Source organism: Pristis pectinata, chromosome 3 (assembly GCF_009764475.1).
Source record: "Pristis pectinata isolate sPriPec2 chromosome 3, sPriPec2.1.pri, whole genome shotgun sequence".
NCBI lineage: Eukaryota > Metazoa > Chordata > Chondrichthyes > Rhinopristiformes > Pristidae > Pristis > Pristis pectinata.
In genome coordinates, this window is record NC_067407.1 from 49169582 (window position 1) to 49190638 (window position 21057).

A 21057-nucleotide genomic window follows, 5' to 3' on the forward strand; every position below is an offset into this window, starting at 1 on the left:
GCTGAGTAAATCATATTGCACCTTAAAGCATTTGGAAGCTTTTATACCAGAAGATTGTCTTTTGAAGTTAATAAATAATTTTTAAAACTCAGCCAAGCTGACATTTTTACACAATACTGATAGCGCTACATTATCACAGATACAGGTCTTTGGATGGGATTTTGGACTATTTGCCTATTCTGGTGGTGGCATTATTCACCAAGATTTCTCTCAATCAATAGCAACAAAAATAGATCAAGTGAAATGAATGGTTAATTTATGAGACCTTTCTGGATGTAAAATGGCTGAGGCATCTGTCAACATAGTAAGGCACTGCACATCACATCACTAATGCATGCAAATTGCTTTGACGTGCTCCTGATGTGATTAAAAACAAAAAGCCCCATCTTTCTCTCCCGGATGATACAAGAATGCAGGCAAACAATGCAGACTAAATCATACAGTCCTATAAAGACTATCGAGGAACAGAGGGACCTGTGTGCAGAAGTGCTCAAGTCTTTTAAAGTGGCAGGACTTGTAAAGAGAGTTGTTAGTAAAGCATTTGGTATCCTGGGCTTCATAAGTAGAGGCATAGATTACAAAAGCGAGATTATAAAACATTGCAGTATACAGTCCAAAATTTTGCCAAGTGGTTGTTTGCAAACTAACAGATTGCAGGTGTTCAGAAACATATGACCTCTAGTGATATAATAATCTGTATATTTTTATGGTGTCATTGTCTAGATACCTGAATAACAAGTTATTGTATTTTAAAATTGTGTGAACTAATTTGAGAATTTTAAATGTGAAAGGTCCTATGAAAATGAATGCTTAATTCCTCTTGGTAATTTTTAGAATCTAAGTTACAATTAATTCTGTAATCAATACTATAATCAAATGACATTTGTCTTTGAAACCTCATTCATTTTATTACTTTGAATGATCTAATAACCCACGTGATGAGTTGATCTATCCTTGTGATGAAATAAGTTGTTTGAGTTGCCTTTTAACACCATGGATGTGGAACAACAAAAAAGTAGCATTTAGAACTCTTTGTTTTTATTCTTGCACATATTTAATATTACTGTTACTTATTAATTTGCTCTATTCCTTCTCCTTGCTCAACATGTAGCAATGCATCATCTATTGGGTGATGATGCATTGCTTTGTACAGTCCTTTGCGCACTGAAGCCCATACTTTCAGTTGCCATATTCATGTGCAAGTGTCAAGATAGTGTGGGAGAGAGTGCCAATCCTGTTGTCTTCTGTCCAGATGCCGAGCATGTGACTGCTAGATTTGTATCAGCCCACAATTGTAAATCTAGTCATGATGTAAATATTACCAATGATTCTTTTGGAATTGCACTTACTTTGAATGTTTTTGTTCCCAGTTGTTGAAGACCTGCACAAAAACCGTGAGCCAGTTCCAGACATGAAGGCTATCTACTTCATTACTCCAACAGAAAAGGTACTTTTTTCCCTTAATGTTTAGTAAAGCACTCAGAAAGAGGAAGGCATGTTTCTGATTCAGCATTATAGAACTGAAGCTCAAAGGATTTATTTTCACATCCTCTTCTGAACATTTTAATTTATGTTTGGAGGGAAAATTTGTACAATTGTATTTAAAAATCAGAGAGGCAGAAGAGAAGATTGTCTTCATTTGTGTGCAGAACTTATTGTTAAGCTATATGCAGTGGTTACTATTGGTGTAACATTCAATGGATATGTGCAAAGTGCAAGATTTTTATTTGTAGAGATGTTAATACTTTGAACATTTACCTTTATATTAATTTTAAGGCAAATGCTTCAAACTCAAAAATGTTGAAACATTTGTGTATAAAAGGGGAAAGTGTATTGAAGTAAATATTTGTGAACTATTCTACTTGATAAAGTGTCTGGTTAAGCAATTCTTTTACTTTTCAGTCTGTAGATGCACTGATAAATGACTTCAAGAAAAAACACAAGTATAAAGCAGCTTATGTTTACTTCACTGACTGTAAGTCGTTTCATTTCATTTGGTGTAATTTCTTTCTAAAGTAACTCCATTGCTGTATTGTTTATATTTTAGCCGAAACATGCCCATTGTCAAGACTCACATGGCCTGGGCAAGTCAGTACTGATTCATTGGCTAATGTCAGTAGGTGTCAAGGCATATAAATGGTGGTTCTTTTTGTAACTGACTCATTGGTGGATAAATGCTAAATTGGTATTTGGCAGTTTGCTAATGTCAGCAACTTAAGTCATTGCCATGGGGACATAGATTTAAATCTGTTTTCTCTCAGGATCCAAATAACCAATCCTTGAACTTCCCTTTAATCCATTGTTTCATGCTTTGTTGATACCAAGGAACAAGAAATATGTTGTCCTATTTTTCAGATATATATATTGTGCAAATTTCTCTAAATGAAATGTTGATGAGCACTAAAGCTACATGACCCACCTGACTAAAACTGTGACTTGACTTTGTCACATTTTAACAAAATTAGTACAGAAATTTCTGAGATGTTCTAAAAGAAAAATCAACAGCAGTAGTTCTTTAATTTCTTCAAAAACAGAAGTTTATGGGATAAACTTTATACAGAACTACAAGCTTTGGCCCAAAGATATCTGAACAAAATGCAATGGGTACCAGTGTAGTATTTTAAAGTAAATTTGTAAGCAACACTGGAGTGAGAGATAAAGCTTGTAAATTCAATTTTATTGACCTTGAAATTTTAAATTAATTTATTAGGTTCAAGTGGTGATTGCGAATCTAATGGAATTAGAATGTTATGGATTCTAAATGATCATGTATGGGATTCACACAATACTTTGGGCATTTCTTTTGTTTGAGAAGGAAATATTGATGACTAAAATATTCAGTCCAATGGATTTTCACTTGAATAAGTGGAGCTTTAAGAGTTTAGCTGGCACTTGCAATGACTTAAAAACAATAATTTCTATTTAGTGTTAATCTGTATGATTAACTTATTGTGTCCAGGATATAATTAGAATGTAATCACAGTTTTAAAAAAACTTGGTTTTCCAATTTGTGTTCCCATCTGTTAAGGTTCTACGTTGGGTGCTAAATTGAAATCAACATATTGGCAATTCAGTAAATCAATCTGTATGCTTTATTACATAAAGCCTGAATGACCATAAATAGGGGTTCAGAAAACTAGGGCAAGTCCTTTTCGTAGCTGCAATAAAGAGTTCCATAGCAGTAGAAATTTGCCTTTGGTCAGGGCAATAAATTCTGGCTTACCAACAATGTCTCCTTGTCATAAAAACAACACAATGCCACAACTATAGAGCTGCTGCCTCACAGCTCCAGCAACCCAGGTTCAATCCTAACCTCTGGTGCTTTCTTGATGGATTTTGCATGTTCTCCTTCTGACCATGTAGCCTTCCTCTGGTTGCTCTGCTTTGCTTTCACATCCAAAGATCACCGAGTGGGTTGGTTAATTAGTCAGAAAAGTTGTCCCTAGTGTGTTGGTGAGTGCTAGAAATTGGAGGAGAGTTGATGGGAATGTGGGGGGGGGGGGGTTCCTTGATAGTAAAGGTACGCCTCAGCATAATAACTAGTTACACAGGCCAAGATCCATCTGTGCCGATTCAGGAAGATGTTGAGATGCTTATTGATCATTTTTGTAAGAATTGTTGGAAACTGCAGTAGTCACCTGTCCACAGCTTGTTGCTATTCACAACTTCCTGGTGACTGAAATTCTGGTCCTGCACTGTCAGACAGATGTCAGCTCCTAATTAAATGTCTGTCCATAGTGTGGGAAGGTTATTTGCAAAGCAGTTGGGAAGTACCAGTGTTAGAACTGACCCCAATTATATGGTCATTTTGGTATTTTGATGAGTTTGGAACTAAAGCTCTCTAAACAGAAATCTCACACCAATAGAAGCTTATACCATGGGCCTACATACCAGTGTTGAATAACTATAGTGTGTTTTGAGGCTCAATTCTAAATATTCTACCTTCAATCTGTCCTCCCATCCAGCAGAGCTCTGCATTGACAACTTCTGATTGTAAGTTTATTCCTCTTATTGCTCAGGTCTCTGTTAGTCTCATCGTTTGGTCATGAGTTAGAACCTTGAGGTCCTGAATGGCTTTATATTCACTTGCCCTTTATGAAGAGTTGTGTCTCTGTTTTGTACCTACTGCTGCAATAACTGAAACCAAGATGTGTGAATGTGGGTATAGACAAGTTCAGTGTTACACTCTCAGTATATTGACATTTCTAGCTTAATCATTTATTAAAGATATACTTGATCTGTGAAGTGTATAAAAGTGGATGTTCAGTTTTACTGAAATAACCTTTCTTTTTAAATCTTAGATTGTCCTGATAATCTCTTCAGTCAGTTAAAAACTACATGCTCAAAACCCATAAAACGTTGCAAAGAAGTTAATGTTTCCTTTCTTTCATATGAATCTCAGGTACTTAAAAATATTATTGTGATTTGAAAAAAAGTGTTCAAATTTGTGGTGTTTAACTTGGCATGCTAAAAGCAAATATGATGTTGCTGTTTGGGTGAAGAAGGTGAAATAACCTTTCACTTGTTCTTAAGAACATCAGCAAGGCAAGAAGGCTGCAACTTGAGTAATGCACTGTAAAACCCTCCCTGTAGAGTTTACATTAATGCAAATGCACTTGTTTTTCTCATAATACAATTGGTGCACATGTTTTAATTTTTTTTTGTTCAACTACATCTGCTTAATTGGTTTGAATATGCATTTGGAAGCACAGAGCATTCAGAAGAATCAATACCAGCAAACTTATATTGAAAGATATTCATCTTAATTTGAATGATGGTGCATTCAAGACTTTGTATATCATTTTCATATACTTCAAAACATCAGACCTCGCGGAATTACATTCCACTAAATATTATGGTCACTTAGTTCTATCACAACATTTGCTTTTTTCTGCTCCTCAGTGGATAGGCAGCACTGAAATCTGTGAACATTTCCTGTAGCTGAAAGTGTTGCTACTTGGTTACCTATCAGGATAGATCTTTTTGTTTTGCTGAGAAGCCATGAGGTCGTGGAGATATGGTCCCCTTTTTTTTTGTTGGCTCTCATCTGCCCTTCCCTACCCTTCATGGGGAAAGATAACAAAAGCCTTAAGAGTCCTGTAGTCATGCGAAAATTCCCCGCTCAAGCTTACTCTTCTGTGCCATGGGACAGATCAGTTAGATCCCAGAAGACCACGCACCCATTAACTAATTTCCAGAAAAATTAGCTTCACTTTTAATATTCCAGGGCACCTTTAAATATTTACAGACTTTATAAATAAGAAGGAAATGTCGGTTATCTCTCCTCTTTACATGCTGACAAAGACTAGGAAGCTTATTTCAAGAGGTTGAAGTATGAACATGAAGGAGATTTGTCTTTTGGAAGAAGACAAGCATCATGAGTTCCTATTTGTCTGCATAACACATAGTTGTTCTGAGTAGGAAGGATATGGAAAGTTCAGTGGAATCATAACAGAATCGTAAGAGCAGTTTCCTCGGGGCATTGTATTACTGCACATTGAAGAAAAAGCTGTTGTTATGCCACAGTCTGTATCCGTTCTTTTAAGATAAGCTGCAGTTGGCTGTCAAAGAGCACACGTTTTGTCTTGGCTATTCTTTCTAGTTTAATCTTGCAGCCTAGGTTAGTGGAGGTGAGCAGTGATAATGGGACATCTGGGACCTTGTTGAACAACAGGACCAGTACTCTATCTATTTATACACTGAGATTTAGGAATGGAGAAAGAACTAGAGAGAAAGATGGAGAAGTAAATAGCAGCAAATTAGAGAAAGGAGAAATAAAGAGAAGAGAAAAAGAAAGATAGGATAAAAAGGAAAAGCAAAGGAAAATATTTTAAAATTTGAACTTCTAAAATAACCTCAGTTTACTGCCTGCTGGAATGAGAACTGCACAGTGATAATTATTCCCTTTTTGGGCTTTCAACGTTCAGTGGTGTTTCAGGAGCATACATTAATCCCCTTGATGATAAGATTCTTCGTGAAATAATAACTCTGACTTTTTGCAGTTATTTACAGTGCAAATCCAGTGAACTTCATGAAGGGAGCTTGACAGGAAAGTCCCATTTTTTTTCAATGGTGGTGACTGACTCACGATTCCAAACCAAGGCCATTTTCCTCCATAGCACAAATTACTGGATTTGTTACACACCAAGAACCAGTCTCTTTAACTTGCTGATGTTTTGCCAGAAAAGACTGGTCCATCATCTGAGATAAAGAATCAGAATATATGTGGTTGCTGAAATAAGTGCTAAAATTGATGTGGTTGCTCACATAAATGCTAAGACTGAATTCTTCAATGATACCTCAGTTTAAGTAGCAGCATTTCAGTGTTTTCAAGGTGCTAGAGGCTCGCATGAGAGAACGTTTTGCTGCTTAAATATTACTTTTTATCAGCACCTCTTTCTTAAATGTTTATTAGTGATGTGTTTTTTTTGTGTGCTTCATGTTGTCATGTGGATACTCTGCTGGCAAATTAAAATACTGTCATATATTGAACACTTCATGATTAGACGGTAAGGTGATGGGTGGTAACACCACATTTAACAGGGATATCCCATTAAAAAATCTTTTCACTAAGCAAATGGGGCATTTAGAATGGGGTAGATTTTTGTTGACATCAATCTGTCAAACAACAGAACTTGCCTTTACACAGTGCTTTTATCATAGTATAATGTTCCAAGGCACTTCATAGAAGTATTAACATATAAAATCAAAATACTGCAGAGGCCAGTGATCTGAAATCAAAACAGAAAACCTTGGAAATACAAAGCTGGGTAGCTGGCATTTGTAGAAGGAGAAAAACAGATAGCATTTCAGTTTAATGAGCTTTACTCAGAGTCTGCCAAGTGTTATTTGATTAAAATAAAACACCAAACCTCATAGGAATGCACTAGGACAGATGAACAAGAGCTTAATCAACGAGTTGAATTAAAAGGAGCATCTCAAAGGAGGGAAAAGGTAGGCAGGTGTAGAGGTTTATTGGAGACTTCCTCTGTTTCCAGAATGCATATTTTCAATAGGAACAGAAACGCACTCTGACACCTTAAACCTGGCTTGCCTGTCAATAAGATTGTGGCTGATTTGATTTAACTCCATTTACCTGTCCTTTCCCCCATATCCCTTTAACATCTTGAATTTACGAAAATCTATTAATCACAGATTTCTAAGTAGTGCTTGCAGAAGAAGGTCATAATTTTTACTGCACCAGGCATATAGAGATACTTGCTACCTTCACTCTGAAAAAGCCTTGGTCGAATTTCTAGGCTTTGACCTCATTCTCAGCTTCCCCATCCAGTAGAAATAATTTGCCTCTATCTGTTCCCCATGATTACCTGACACCTTCAATGGCTTCTGAATTTGTGCAACCTCTCCTCATAATTTAGCCTGTGGAGTCCCTCTTAATATCTTCTGGGAAAGAGAATCCAGCGTTGGATTTTAATCCCTTAATCTTGGATTGCAATGCAGGTGACATCAAACTCAGGAATTTCATTTGATAAGATTTCCTTTCTTCCCCACCTCCAACCCAGGTATTCATCTTTGACATTGATAAATCAACATTGCTGTATGTTCAAGGCCAATACTCCGTTCTAAGTCTGGTGCCCCAAATCAGAATTGTCATCCATCCTACTTTTATTCTTCCTCATCCAGGCTAACGTGCTGAGAGAGTGCTGCATTGTTGGAGATACTTTAAACCAGGGTCTCATCCATCCAACCCAGTGTATGCAAAAATCCACAGTGCTATTTTGAAGAAGCTTAGAAGTAATCCTTCTCTTGCCAGTGTTCATTCCATAAGCAACATCGAACAACCAATCCATTTGGTTACAACCATATTGTTGTTTGTGGAAATTGCTGTATGTAATTTGCCTGCCACATGTTCCACATTGCCAATTTAGGCTGTACTTCAGAAATAGCTCACTGTAAAGTGTTTTGGAACATTCCGAAGTTATGAAAAGTGTTATATAAATGCAAGACTTCCTTTTTAAAAAAACCTCTGGAATACCTTGTGTATTAATTATGAAATCCTTTTTAACTTGGGTCTCAATTATTGTGGATAGGGAAGAAAGGTCCTCTGGAGGCACCCGTTATTTCCAGTAACTAGATAAATAAAAATCTTTGTCCATTATCCTGGGCACATAACAAAATTGCCAAATGTTCAGTGGGATAATGTGAGTAGGTAATTGGGACACACCTCATAGGGTAAAAACAAAACATCTAAATTGACTGCTTCTTGAGTTCTATGTTAAGCTTCCATGTCTGATCACTAACTTTGTTCCTGGTAATAAATTCAGCCATTCTCTCAGTTATTGAGGAAAAAAGAAATGGGTTTGTAATTATTGTTGTAGTTTTATTGTCTTAAAAGTACTAACTTCCAATAACTAGGATCTTACCCTGTATTTCTTGAGTCACCCTTGCTGATGTTTTGCGCTTTGTAGACTTCATGCCCACTTAGCATCTTCTCGGATAGAGCGTCCAACCTTAAATTTTAACCCCTTAGTATTGCACCATTATGCAAGTGGCATCAAACTCAGAAAGTTCATTTGTTAAAATTTCCTTTCTTTTCCTCCCATCTTCAATCCAGGTATTCATCTTTGACATTCCTGATGCATTTTACTCTATTTATAGTCCAGCATCAAAAGATAAAAATACTATTATGGAAATGATGGCAGAGAAAATTGCAACAGTGTGTGCAACTTTGGATGAAAATCCGGGTGTCCGATACAGAAAGGAACGTGGAAATGATTACAGGTCCATTTTGATACTTTTATATTACAGTTTAAACTCTTTATTCACCTTGTTAATTAGTCAATGAATGAATTGCACTTTCAACATTGTGTTTCCTGGGATCTAATGCTGCAGAATGTTTTCACATTTAATTTTGACTTCTTGAAACCGTCAAAATTTTATTGTAACAACTTGATTTTAATAGTTTTATCAGGCACCACTTTATATGACCAGTTCCCATTGCCTCTTTGTAAATTTACCTTCTTGTGTGCAATTGAGTAGTGCAAGTAAGGTGTAAAGTTAGCTCTTCTGAAGTTGCTATTGTTGACCTGAGAATCCCTGATCTAGGATGGGACATTGTCAAGGGTGCCAGATACTTACTGCTTTCTGATTAGAAATTGTGTATGTGTGAACATTGTAGTGTTTCCTATTAATGTTCCTTCATGTGGTCTGCTAATGCTCACCAACCCCCAGTTTTACATAAAGAATGGCCACAAGCAAGATAAAATATCATCTCGGTCTATGGAAATGCAGTTCAGCATGAGTCAACACTTTTAGGAGGGTAGATAACTGGAGTGTGTGGAAGAGGATTTATTGTAACTAGCATTAAATCATCTCGGGAAATTTGTTGTGCTATTGGTGAGGCTGTCTATCCACAATGTTCACTTCTGGTCTCTGCCTTTTCACAGAAGGAGGAAATACAAGGGCATACATGCCTTTTACTATCACTGGCATTGCTTTCTGGTAGTATTACAGGGACTAGGAAACTGATTATTCATTTGTCAGTCAGGAAATTGCCTAATCAAAGAGATGTGTAAAAGGAGATAATTAAAATGTGGCAAACTCCACATTCTCCCCTGCCTACAATAGGCACCTGTGTAAACTGAACTTTGGCTTATATGACTCAACTTCACTTGGGATAATAAGTTTAACTGGGAATCAAAGTACCATGTTGGGAAATAAAAAGAATAATGACTCATTTGCAAGAAATTAGGTGCATCCATTCTGTTGAATATTTCTGAGGGTGGCACTCAACACATGGCTTGCCAGCTTTTGACATAACTAATGTAGCTCTCAATTCGAGCATTTATTGCCAGGATTGCAGACTGTGTGTAATAGCTATTTGTTTTCTTCTGCAGTCCTATATAATGCATTATTTTGGTGTTGCACACTCCCAGAACAGTGTAGTATCTGCTAGTTTTCCCCCTAATAAGAAATGATTAATAAAAAGTGAAACTCTTTTAATGATTGCTATATGTAATCTTAAGTGATGTGATTCATGATTCATTTTTGACAAGATTACAAAGTGAAATGGATCAGAAGTTTATTTTTCTTCTCTGCGTATATTTTTGTTATTGTATTCAGTTTTACTGAAAATAATGCTGAGTATCTTGCACATCTGGTAGAAGAAAAGCTGGCAGAACATTACAAACTAGCTGAGGACAGCAATATAAAGGTAGGATATGTATAAATAAAATGAGACATATATTAGCTTCTTAATAAATTGCAATTCAATCTGACAATTCAGTTGATAATTTTGATGTGAAAGTGCTGGAGAAAGTTTGTTGGTTGATTGCCTCTTGCAACATATCAGCCTGGTGATAGTAGGTGGGCTCAGCTCATCTTTGAGGTGAGGGTACCACAATTTAACCTCCAATCTAGGCCCTGGCCTTTTTCCATATTCCCTAATTTCCCAACAATATCTACCTTTGTTCTACACGTTTATTGACATTGCACTGATAACCTTCTGTAGAGTGGATGAGGTCATCCCATACTCTGCTGAGTTTGTTCAAAATTGCACTTCCTTGTCTATGATGCCCATATTGTGGGTTCCTGCTAACTAACACCTTTATTTTGTAAATTGCATCCTTTTTTTCAAATCCCTCCATATTTGACTCCCTATTGATTCCACTTCTTTGAAGTGCTTTGGGATGTTTTACAACAAAAGAGATGTTCTATGTATACAAGTTGTTGTTGTTGTTAGTAACCATTCTATGGCATGTAACATTTCAGGGTAAAACACAGTCACAGCTTCTGATAATCGATCGTGGCTTTGATCCAGTATCAACAATCTTGCATGAGCTAACCTTTCAAGCCATGGCTTATGACCTGATTCCAATTGAAAATAATATTTATAGGTAAGACTTGGACAATCTTTTTGTTGCAATGCTGATTTGACACAAACATTTCAGCAATCAGAAACACAAGTTATTAGAGGTTGGAGTTTCTTCTAAGGATAGTTGCTGAAGTGAAGTTGCTTCTAAGTTTATGCTCACTAATGAACGTTAGCCTAAAGTTGAAGTCTTCCTTCACCCAGCATTATTGATCATAATTATCAACTGGCGATGTCCTCAAGATTACTGAATTAAACTAAATTGAATATATATTCCAGCATTGCTGATTATGCTGATGCTCTGGCAGAAAACATGGAAATGCTGGGCCTACTTACTTTCCTGATACCTTCCTCAATCTGTTGACGTGCGGTCGCTGTGGTTTCGTTCCTAGGGTCATTATTTCTCATCCAAATTGCGCGTGCAGGGTGGCTTTCTTTAAATCTTCAAAACATTCCCAGCCAAAAGTAAAAAATATTCTTCTTGTCAGACTTAAACTTCCGAAAATGTGGAACATGCCAATATTATTTTGAGGTTTTAAACAAAAACAAGCTTGTATTGGTTTATTATTGTCACTTGTACTGAGGTACAGTGGAAAAACTTGTCTTGCATACCGATCGTACAAGTCAATTCATTACACAGTGCAGTTACATTGAGTTAGTACAGAGTGCATTGAGGTAGTACAGGTAAAAACAGTAACAGTACAGAGTAAAGTGTCACAGCTACAGAAAGTGCAGTGCAATAAGGTGTTCAAGTTATAATGCTAAAATGAGTTGGAATTAGTCTTTTCCTCAGGCTCTGTGCCACAAAATTTGGTTTGCTGTCTAGCTATGATACATGTATTGAAATTGGGTCAAGTTCCAGTGTTACTTGTTGGCTCAGAAGTTAATTATTTCATATAATAGTGAGAAGTTCTAGTGTGCCAAAATTGCCGTTTTTGGGTTGGTCAGATTTAATCTTAATTTGGAATTTTGCATTCTGGAACAGTGAGTAATTGAGATTCAATGCATTTAATCACAAGGATTATTCTTAAGCCTTGATAATAATGACAGCTAGTTGGGTGATACATAGGATATCACGATAGAGTCTGATTCTTCTCACCTGACATCTTACATGCAGCAATGTACTGGTACACCTGTCGAGTCATTGATAGGGTGTGGCCCTCTGAAGTGGTTTTTATTCCATGAAAAAAGCATGACATCTTTTTGTCTTAATTTTAATAGGTATCAAATAAAAGATGAGTCGACATCCAAAGAGGCTCTTTTGGATGAGGATGACACACTCTGGATAAACTTGCGGCATTTACATATTGCAGAAGTTGGCGAGTATGTATATACCCTCTTCAATTATAAATTTGAAATATTAAAATATTACAAATGTGCTTTTTCACAATTCATACAAGGTGTATGTATCGACATCTGTTTGGAGCTGATATTGTATCTGTCATCTAGAAAACCTGATGTCGCCAAGATATTTGTTGCAATGCTGTTACAATCTGTGAAAGAAGTTAATGGAGTAAAATATCATGCAGAATTTGGCAAGACAAAAACTTGAAAAATTGACCAACAGGTTAAAACAAAACTACTTTCAACAGAGATTGAATATATCATTTGTGCTCTGATTTATTAATGTATTGAAATAAAGCAACTTTCAAGATAAGATAAGATTTATTTATTAGTCACATGTACATTGAAACACACATTGAAATGCATCTTTGATTAGAATGTGCTTGGGGGCAGCCCACAAGTGTCGCCATGCTTCCGGCGCCAACATAGCATGCCCACAACTTCCTAACTCCTACATCTTTCGAATGTGGGAGGAAACCGGGACACCTGGAGGAAGCTCATGCAGACACGGGGAGAATGTACAAACTCGTTACAGACAGCGGCTGGAATTGAACCCGAGTCGCTGGTACTGTAGTAGCATTATGCTAACCACTACACTACTATGCTTGCCCCGACAAGCAAGGCAATCCAAGTAGTGTAATGGAAGGGGCTTGCCAAATGGCAATTTAGTGAACCATAATCTCTGGGCTGTCCTCATTTGTTGTCATTCCCTCAGTGTCACGGCAGCTGAAAGGATATCCCTTGGCTCTTGTGCAGTTGGCATGAAACTCTCTAAGGCAATTGATTTCTTCACAAGCTTGGTGTATGAGAAGTTTTTAAACTTCCATGTTTATATTTTGGTCAAGTACCATCAACAAGAACAGAATGAAAAGCTTTGTGTGCCTTTTTATTGCTTTCTCTGAATATTTTCATCTATGGCATTTCTACACATAAGTCTGACTTTGTAGAAATTTTCCCAGGAAATAAAGCCATTCATTGATCAATGGCCCTATATATGATTTATGGTTTTCCAAAGCTTTCTCACCAAACTGTTGTGCTCCGAGAGATTTGAAACTTTACTCAACAATTGAACTTTGAGGTTTTAAAAGTGCACAACTGTATGTTGGAAGCAGAAAATAAAATTGTCTATTTAATTGCCTGATGCACTAGTGAATATAACCTGATGCTTCTCTATGACATCCTTTTTCCAAAATGGGAGATTCCTCTTCATGATAATTGATAATATTTATAACATGCCCATTGTAATTCACACTCCACTGCTCTCACCTCTTCCCCTCTCTCAGAAATACAGTCAGCTTCCTCCTGGGCCTGCCTTCGATGCCACTAGCTTCCACATTCAACAGATCATTCTTTACCACTTTCTGGTAGAATACCACAGCTAAGCACTGCTTCCTTTCTCTTCCTCTTTTCCTTGCAACATCTTGGTCCATCCCTCCATCACTATCTAGACACTTTTCTTTCCCACAACACCTTGCTAAGCACTTTGCAGGATATGTTAAATACCCCTTTTACCTCTTATACTTTTATCGATTTTATTTAAATTTCCAGCATCTGGTCTGTTTTGCATTTGTATATCACCTGATTTAAGGTAAGGAATATGACAGAAGAAACTGTGCATTTTAAAAGCATTCTGTAAAGGGCTGGAACACCGATACTTTAGGAGGCCATGGTTTGCTGCTTAGAAAGACTCCAATTGCTGTTGCCAGGTCAGGCCAACAGCAGGCATTCTCTAATGTAAAGAGGGGAGGGCCACCAATGGAGTTTGTGCATGTTGGGGTAAATACATTCCATGATTGCTTCAGAACATTGAGCTGGAGGCTTTGTGCATCACAGTGGATTATAGATACTGTCCTGAGTAGTAATAGTTGCTGAAATAGAATGCAACATGCAATTTGGAAGGAAGGGAGCAGGAAATATGTTTGACTTACTTCTTTGTCTTTCGACACTACCCATCCAAGCTTTGCAGTACTGATCATTTTCTTCCTGCCAAGAGATCTCGGGAGTAAGAGAACTTAGCCTCATTTTCACAACCTTTTAAAATCAAGTTACTGTACATCTCTGCACCATATAACCAGCAGATAAATAAATCTCTTTCTTATATCGTTTTCAAAACGGTAGGGCAAACAACAGCGGATGTCATTTTACAGTGAGCATAGACTCTAGGTCACTATAGTTGTGAGCTTTGATGGCTGATTAATGATCTGCTACAAAGTGCAAATGGCTCAGTAATTTCTTCTTAGCTTGCCACTGTAATGACTTGTCCCTGCCAGGATGTAACCATTATTACCGTGACATCCAAGCAATATTAATGCTGAAGCCAAAGTTGTACTGTAATCTGGAAAGACATGTTATGGTGATTAAATATGTATTCTTCAGGATACCAGCCAATGAATCACAATAATAGAAAGTCTTATGAGAACATGAAATTATCATCACAAATGTGATTATTTTTTTAAATGATCAAGTTAAACTATGTAAGATCTTTTGACATGGGGGTTTGGGGGGAACCGTGCATGAATTGTCGTAATGCTCTATACAAGAGAAGCATTTTTTTCCATGAAGATGTTTTAAGTAGTTTCTTGCACACAAGCTGATTGCTCTAAAATTGGCTTGGAATTTGTTTACTGTAATTTTAGTTTGTAGGAGCTGCAAATGCTAAAGGAATGAATTATTCTGACATATTAAAAAAACAAGCATTCTGTATACTTCCTTTCATACAGGAAAATACCCAAACTGGTAAAGGAACTTACCCAAAGCAGCAAAGCAACAGAAGGAAAAGTAAGTATTTTATCCACCTTTTAACATGAAAACACTCTTGGAGCATTACATAGTGAGATTCCCCAGTGAGTTAGGCTGACAGCAGAACCAGGACTGAGGACTGGTCACAGGCTTCCATTTTACTTTTTCCTTCATTGCTGGTTTCACTGGCTGTAGCTACAGAATATCTAACTTGGACTTGACAGGTCCATTGTCTTGCCTGATGCCACTGGATCAAGGCTAGCAAAAGATGATTGAAGATTTGTGAAGAGCTGGAGGCTGTGCAGAGAAGTGCTAGAAAGCTAACTCCTTGCACCTAAGTAAAAAGGAAATCTTGTGATGAGTGGTTAGCCCTGTGAAGATGATTGTGTGAAATCAGTTGGTATTCCCTGGGATTTAGAAGAATGAAAGCTGATCTCATAGAAATGCATAAAACTCTTAGCTGGCTTGATATGGATGATGCTGAGAGGCTGTTTCTCCAGGAGGGAATCACAGGATACTCAAACACGAACTTTGGAAGCTAAAGTAGAGAATATTTGTATATGAGCAGCAGTTGAATGTGAGTAGTTGATCCTGAGAAATGAGGAGAAATCTCTTTAGACTTGAATCATTAGACTTCTCTGCCAGAGAGCGCTGTGGGTCTTCCGTTGATGAGTATATTGAAACTGAGAATGATAGATTTATGGGCAATAAGGGAATAGGACAGGGAGAGGAAGAGATATAGACTTTCATAATCAAGGTCGTATTGAATGGTGTGGCAGGTCTGGTACAGTCTATTGCAGTTCTCATTTCTTTTCTTCTGAATAAAGTAGATAGACCTTGGTCTTGGATTGAAGTATTAAAATAAATAGAAAAATAACTAAGAACAAAAATAAATAAGTGTTAGTTAATAATAACCTACATATGAAATTGATTTTGGGATAAGACTATTGGAGGTGATCCTGGAGCACTCGAGCAAATAAGATGAAGTAAGGTGGGCTGAATCACTGTCCTCATTAGGATCCATTTCATGAAATAAAGTTCCTTTAATCCCTGATTTACATTCTGATCATAACCCTCAACAAAGTTTGGCCAGCCTCAAAATGTGATTGGCTCTAGCTGGACAATATTCAAATTTAAACTAATTTAAACCTTGTTAGTAATTTTACTGGCTATGTTTTATTTTCCAGCTTACTGTAAGTTCTTTATCTCAAATGATGAAGAAGTTGCCTGCTTTCCGAAAACAAAAGGCTAAGGTATGAAACAACATTGGATTGACTTTTGTGTGATATGCAATATGTTGCAGCCATTTCAGTTAGCTAGTTAATCTATTTATGCAGCATTTTTCCTCCTCTGTACCTATTCTCAATCTTAGTTAACTGTAATGTGCTGCCATTGCTGTAATTCCATTTGCAATATGGACAATAAGTGAATAATGAAGATTTTAAAAAAACTTTTCCAGTGTGACTAAGTTGCATGTCTTTAGAAAAAAGATCCTGCACTTTATTTAATATAGTGCCAGATGCTTTACAAAAATGAGTCACAATTTGATAGCAGGGTTTCGGTAGAAAAAAGACATCGATGTGGAAAATCAAGGAAAGGTGAATGACCCTGGCTGAGTTCAAGGATCAAATGTGATGGATGAAGGCCGGATCTTGAACAAGCAGGGCAGGTTTAAGCCTTAAACTGCATACGTTTACAGAAGAAATAAAGCTGGAAGAATATGTTGTTCTACATTTCAAAGAATGGCTGTTTATGTATTATGTTGGTGTTATTAATGTTACTTATTTACTGATTATATTGCAGACTAACAAGAATATTATATTTCAAAGTACTATTTTATAGACTTGCTACTTTTTAAAATCAGAAAGATTAAATATCATGCCTCTGTGGTGGAAGGCATAACTTAATTGATATTAACACCATTGTTCTGAAAGATTTCTGTAATGATAAATTGTGGATGATAGATTATGACCTCGTAGTAAGGCTATATTGGTGTACTAGCAATCTAAATCCCAGAATGTAGTCCATGTGTGTCATGCATCGTTTCTAAAAGTGCTGGTATTAAAATGTACTGCATAAATGCTCTGTTGTCATATTAATGAAGCACAAGAAAAAAGTCATGATGCCTGGGATATTTATAGTAAGCTATTCTTACTGTAAAAGGGTTAGGGGTCAGTTCTACAATGTGATCATAAACAACTGAACATGAAGTTATAGAGTTATCTGGCAGCACTTTTGTTGAAATCTTTTGATTGAAAGATGTCTTCTTTAACCTGTGGCATATTTCCCCTCCTCCACTCATCCCCTTCTCTTTGTAGCAAACAGTCCACCTGACTCTTGCTGAAGATTGTATGAAACGTTTCCACGGGATAGTAGAGAAACTATGCAAGGCCGAACAGGTAAAAAACATTCCTTGGGCTCCAAAATGCTGAACGTTAAACCATAACTTAATTTGTTATGTTGGATCATAAAAGTAGTTTTTGACCATTTTTAGTAGAGTTTGCCAAAGATTTGCTGAGTATTGATTTCTTTTATTGTTAAGTTAATGTTTCTTTTCTTAAGGACCTGGCTGTTGGAACTGATGCACAAAGCCAGAAAATTAAGGACCCCATGAGAATCATTCTGCCTTTTCTGCTGGACAAGTCTATTGGAGATTATGACAAATTAAGGATCATCTTGCTCTATATCTTCCATGTAAATGGTACAGTAAATGTAACATGCTTTTTATATCCAGTATTTGCTTGGTTTCCTACACGTAAATCCAAATCACACAAAAGATAAACAATTTTTCACGTTAACATATACCTGTAAACGGAATTGTGGCATGAGACTAATTTGTGATATTTTGCAGAGGTTTTGTTTTCTTTATCAAGATGATAGACCCTATTAAAGGAAGTTGGTTTGTCACAAGTGATTTTCGAGAAGATATAATGATGTGATTGTTGAAATAGTGTCTTACTATATTGCTCTGACAGCTGGCACTAATTGTTTTTAATATAGGTTTAATGAAGGTTAAGGAATTGTGGAAAAATCAGCATATTTTTTAGTAGAAATTAAACTTTTTCTTGGTGTTGTAAGAATACTTTTCAGCTCACAGCCCAAACTAGTTCAATGCTTACCTTAAAATTAAGATCTATTCAGTAGAGATGCTGGAGTTTTGACTCATCATTTAGTGTTGAGAATTAATGTTCTGAAATTTCTTTTTTACCAGCTTCCTTTAAATGAAACTGTGAATTCAAAAATTCCTGTGTTTTTTTTTCCACTGCTGAATACAAATTCATATAAGATACACAGGAAGAACATTTTGTGAATAACATCTGTATATGTGTAATCTGCCCTATTCTAGAAGTATAACATTACCAATGTTATAACGAGATGAAAAGTAAATGAAGGATTATTTCCTTTGATATTTTTAAAGAAAGATTATGCTGTCTCATTATGTTGCCTAATAATTACGTGGCAATGTTTGTAAGCAGGTCTTAACCTGATCTAAAGGTGTAAGTTAAAACAGTGAGCGTGTAATCAAGAAAATTTGCAATACCTGATAGAAAAATAAATGGACCCAGTAAGGAAAACTGATAGAACTACATAACTTGGGCCTTAGGTTTTTATGTTCTGTCCTTATGACTTAAGTCTTGGGTCAAAAGTGTTTTAATTTCTTTACATCTTTCCATACCAGAAATGCCAAATAAACAGTTTGTTTCCAATAAATAAGTGTCTTATCCCCTACATCTTTCCAATAAAACAGTAATATTTTAGTCTGATAACTGTAAGACTGAATTAATTTGCATACTCTGTAAAATAAAGTGTGAAGATCTTTTGATCCATTTTTTTGCCCTTTCTTTGACCATCTCTTCAGAATTTCTAACCTCTAATTATGCAACTAATGAACTAATCTGCTAATGTGTATCCAATGGGCTAGGCACATCTGGGAACTGTTTTAGCAGATATTTGGCATATTCAAGCCTTTGGAACTGCTGCATATTGGGGAAAAATGTATAGATGAGTTTGTAGCTCACAAATTTGAAAAATAAAGCTGATGGGATGGTATGATATAATATTGAATTTGTGTAATGTTAAATTAACAGAATTAAAAATGATTCACAATGGAAAAGTAAATGTTTTTACTCTTTCTGTTATAGGAACGACAGAAGAGAATCTCGGCAAGCTCATCCAGCATGGAAGAGTTGCAGAAAACCGTGACATCATTGAAAATTGGAAATTTCTTGATGTACCCATCCTCTCTGTAAGTTAAAGCATCAATACAGTTTAAATTGTATAATCTTTGTGCCTCTAGTTTAAGTCAGATTTCAGACTGGTATACAAACTTACACCACGTTAGTTTTTAAAAACTATTTTAATTGTTTTCTCATCTTGGGGGAGAAATATTATTGATGGAACTGATACTAAACTTTTCCTATCTAATTTGATTTCTTTTGCACAGCTGGTCCATTACCTTCCTTAAGTGAAACATTAAGCATAAATATATTTCTGAAAAAAAACACAATTGAAATTGTAACGGTAATACTGTGAAGATGTATTTTAACTGTTGAACAGCTGATGGTTTTGTACTTTCAGTCTAATTCCCAGCAGCGTAAACCTGTGCGGAAGGATCGTAGTGCTGAGGAGAGCTACCAGCTTTCCAGGTGGACTCCATTCATTAAAGATATCATGGAGGTAATGTTAACTCAAATATAAAGTATATTTTTGCTTAACATCATAGAATTGTACAGCGTGGAAACAGGCCATTCAGCCCAACGTCCACATCAACCAGTGTGGGCACCCTTCTACCAATCCCATCCCTCAGCACTTGGTCCATTAGCCTTCTATGCCTGGGCAATTCAAGTGCTCATCTATACACTTCTTAAATGCTATCAGTGACCCCCAGCTTCAACCAGTCTCTCAGACAGTGCATTCCAGGTACTTACCATTGTGGGTGAAGAAGGGCCCCCTCATATCCTTTCTAAATCTCTTCCCCCTTACCCTAAATCTATGTCCTCTAGTTTCATCTACCTCTGTAAGGTGAAAGGTTTCCTGTAGTTTGCCCTAACTATACCCTTCATAATTTTATATACCTTAACCATGTCCCCTCTTAACCTCCTCTCTCTGGGGAGAACAGACCTAGCTTCTCCAGTCTCTCCCCATAACTGAACTGCTCCATCCCAGGCAACATCCTGGTGAATGTCCTCTGCACTCTCTCTAGCACTATCATATCCTTCCTATAGCATGGTGACCAGAACTGCACGCAGTACTCCAGCTGAGGTCTGACCAAGGTTTTATAAAGTTGGAGCATAACTTCCCTACTTCCGTATTCAATAGTAATCAACTAATGAAGGGCAATATTCAATATACCCTCCTAACCATGTTATCTACCTGTGTTGCCACCTTCATAGATCTATGGACTTGTACTCTGAGGTCCCTCTGTTCCTCAATACTGTCTAAGACCCCACCATTCATTGTGTATGTCTTAGCCTCATTAGTACTCCCAAAATGCATCATGTCACATTTGTCCGATTTAAACTCCATCTGCCATCTTTCAGCCCATTCCACCCACACGTCGATATCTCTCTGCAGCCTAAAGCTACTTTCCAACCATCAATTCTGCCAAATTTCATGTCATTCGTGAACTTACTTATCATGCCTCCTACATCCACATGCAAGACATTCACGTACATACAAAAGCAAGGGTCCCAGCGCCAATCCTTGTGGGACACCATTGGTCGCAGGCATCCAATTGCAAAAAAAATCCCTCTACCATTACCCTCTGTTTCCTATTGCCAAGCCAGTTTTGGATCCAGTTTTGTATGGTAAATGACATCTTCTCCCCCTTCTCTACCCTGAATTTGCTCATCATTCATTGGGTATCTTATGTGTTGATATATTTCATAGAGTTGAACTCACCTGGATACACATGCTTGTTCCATTTAAATATACAGTTCAATAATTAACTTTTCTAACTTTTTATTTTACAAATATACAGTATTGACACAATTTAGATTGAAAAATATCATTGCCTTGTTTGCACATGCCTTTATTTCAAGTTACTAAAGCAGCTGATGATGTCTCTTTCTATTAGTTTGCTCTATTTTTCAGCACTGTAAATAGAACAAATTCAAAATTATTAGCAATTAGTACAATAATTT

At 36.6% G+C, this 21057-nt stretch overlaps 1 protein-coding gene across 1 annotated transcript in view; it reads left to right on the forward strand.

Annotated features, from left to right (window-relative positions):
- stxbp3 (syntaxin binding protein 3) overlaps positions 1-21057 on the forward strand; it is a 39003-nt gene that overhangs the window by 12745 nt on the left and 5201 nt on the right. The window contains exons 4-16 of the mRNA XM_052011156.1: positions 1371-1447; positions 1903-1975; positions 4302-4402; positions 8576-8742; positions 10084-10174; positions 10732-10856; positions 12053-12154; positions 14896-14953; positions 16102-16167; positions 17233-17313; positions 17477-17615; positions 19057-19160; positions 19493-19591. Of these exons, the coding sequence (XP_051867116.1) occupies positions 1371-1447; positions 1903-1975; positions 4302-4402; positions 8576-8742; positions 10084-10174; positions 10732-10856; positions 12053-12154; positions 14896-14953; positions 16102-16167; positions 17233-17313; positions 17477-17615; positions 19057-19160; positions 19493-19591 (1283 nt within the window). The remainder of the gene's footprint in view (positions 1-1370; positions 1448-1902; positions 1976-4301; positions 4403-8575; positions 8743-10083; positions 10175-10731; positions 10857-12052; positions 12155-14895; positions 14954-16101; positions 16168-17232; positions 17314-17476; positions 17616-19056; positions 19161-19492; positions 19592-21057) is intronic.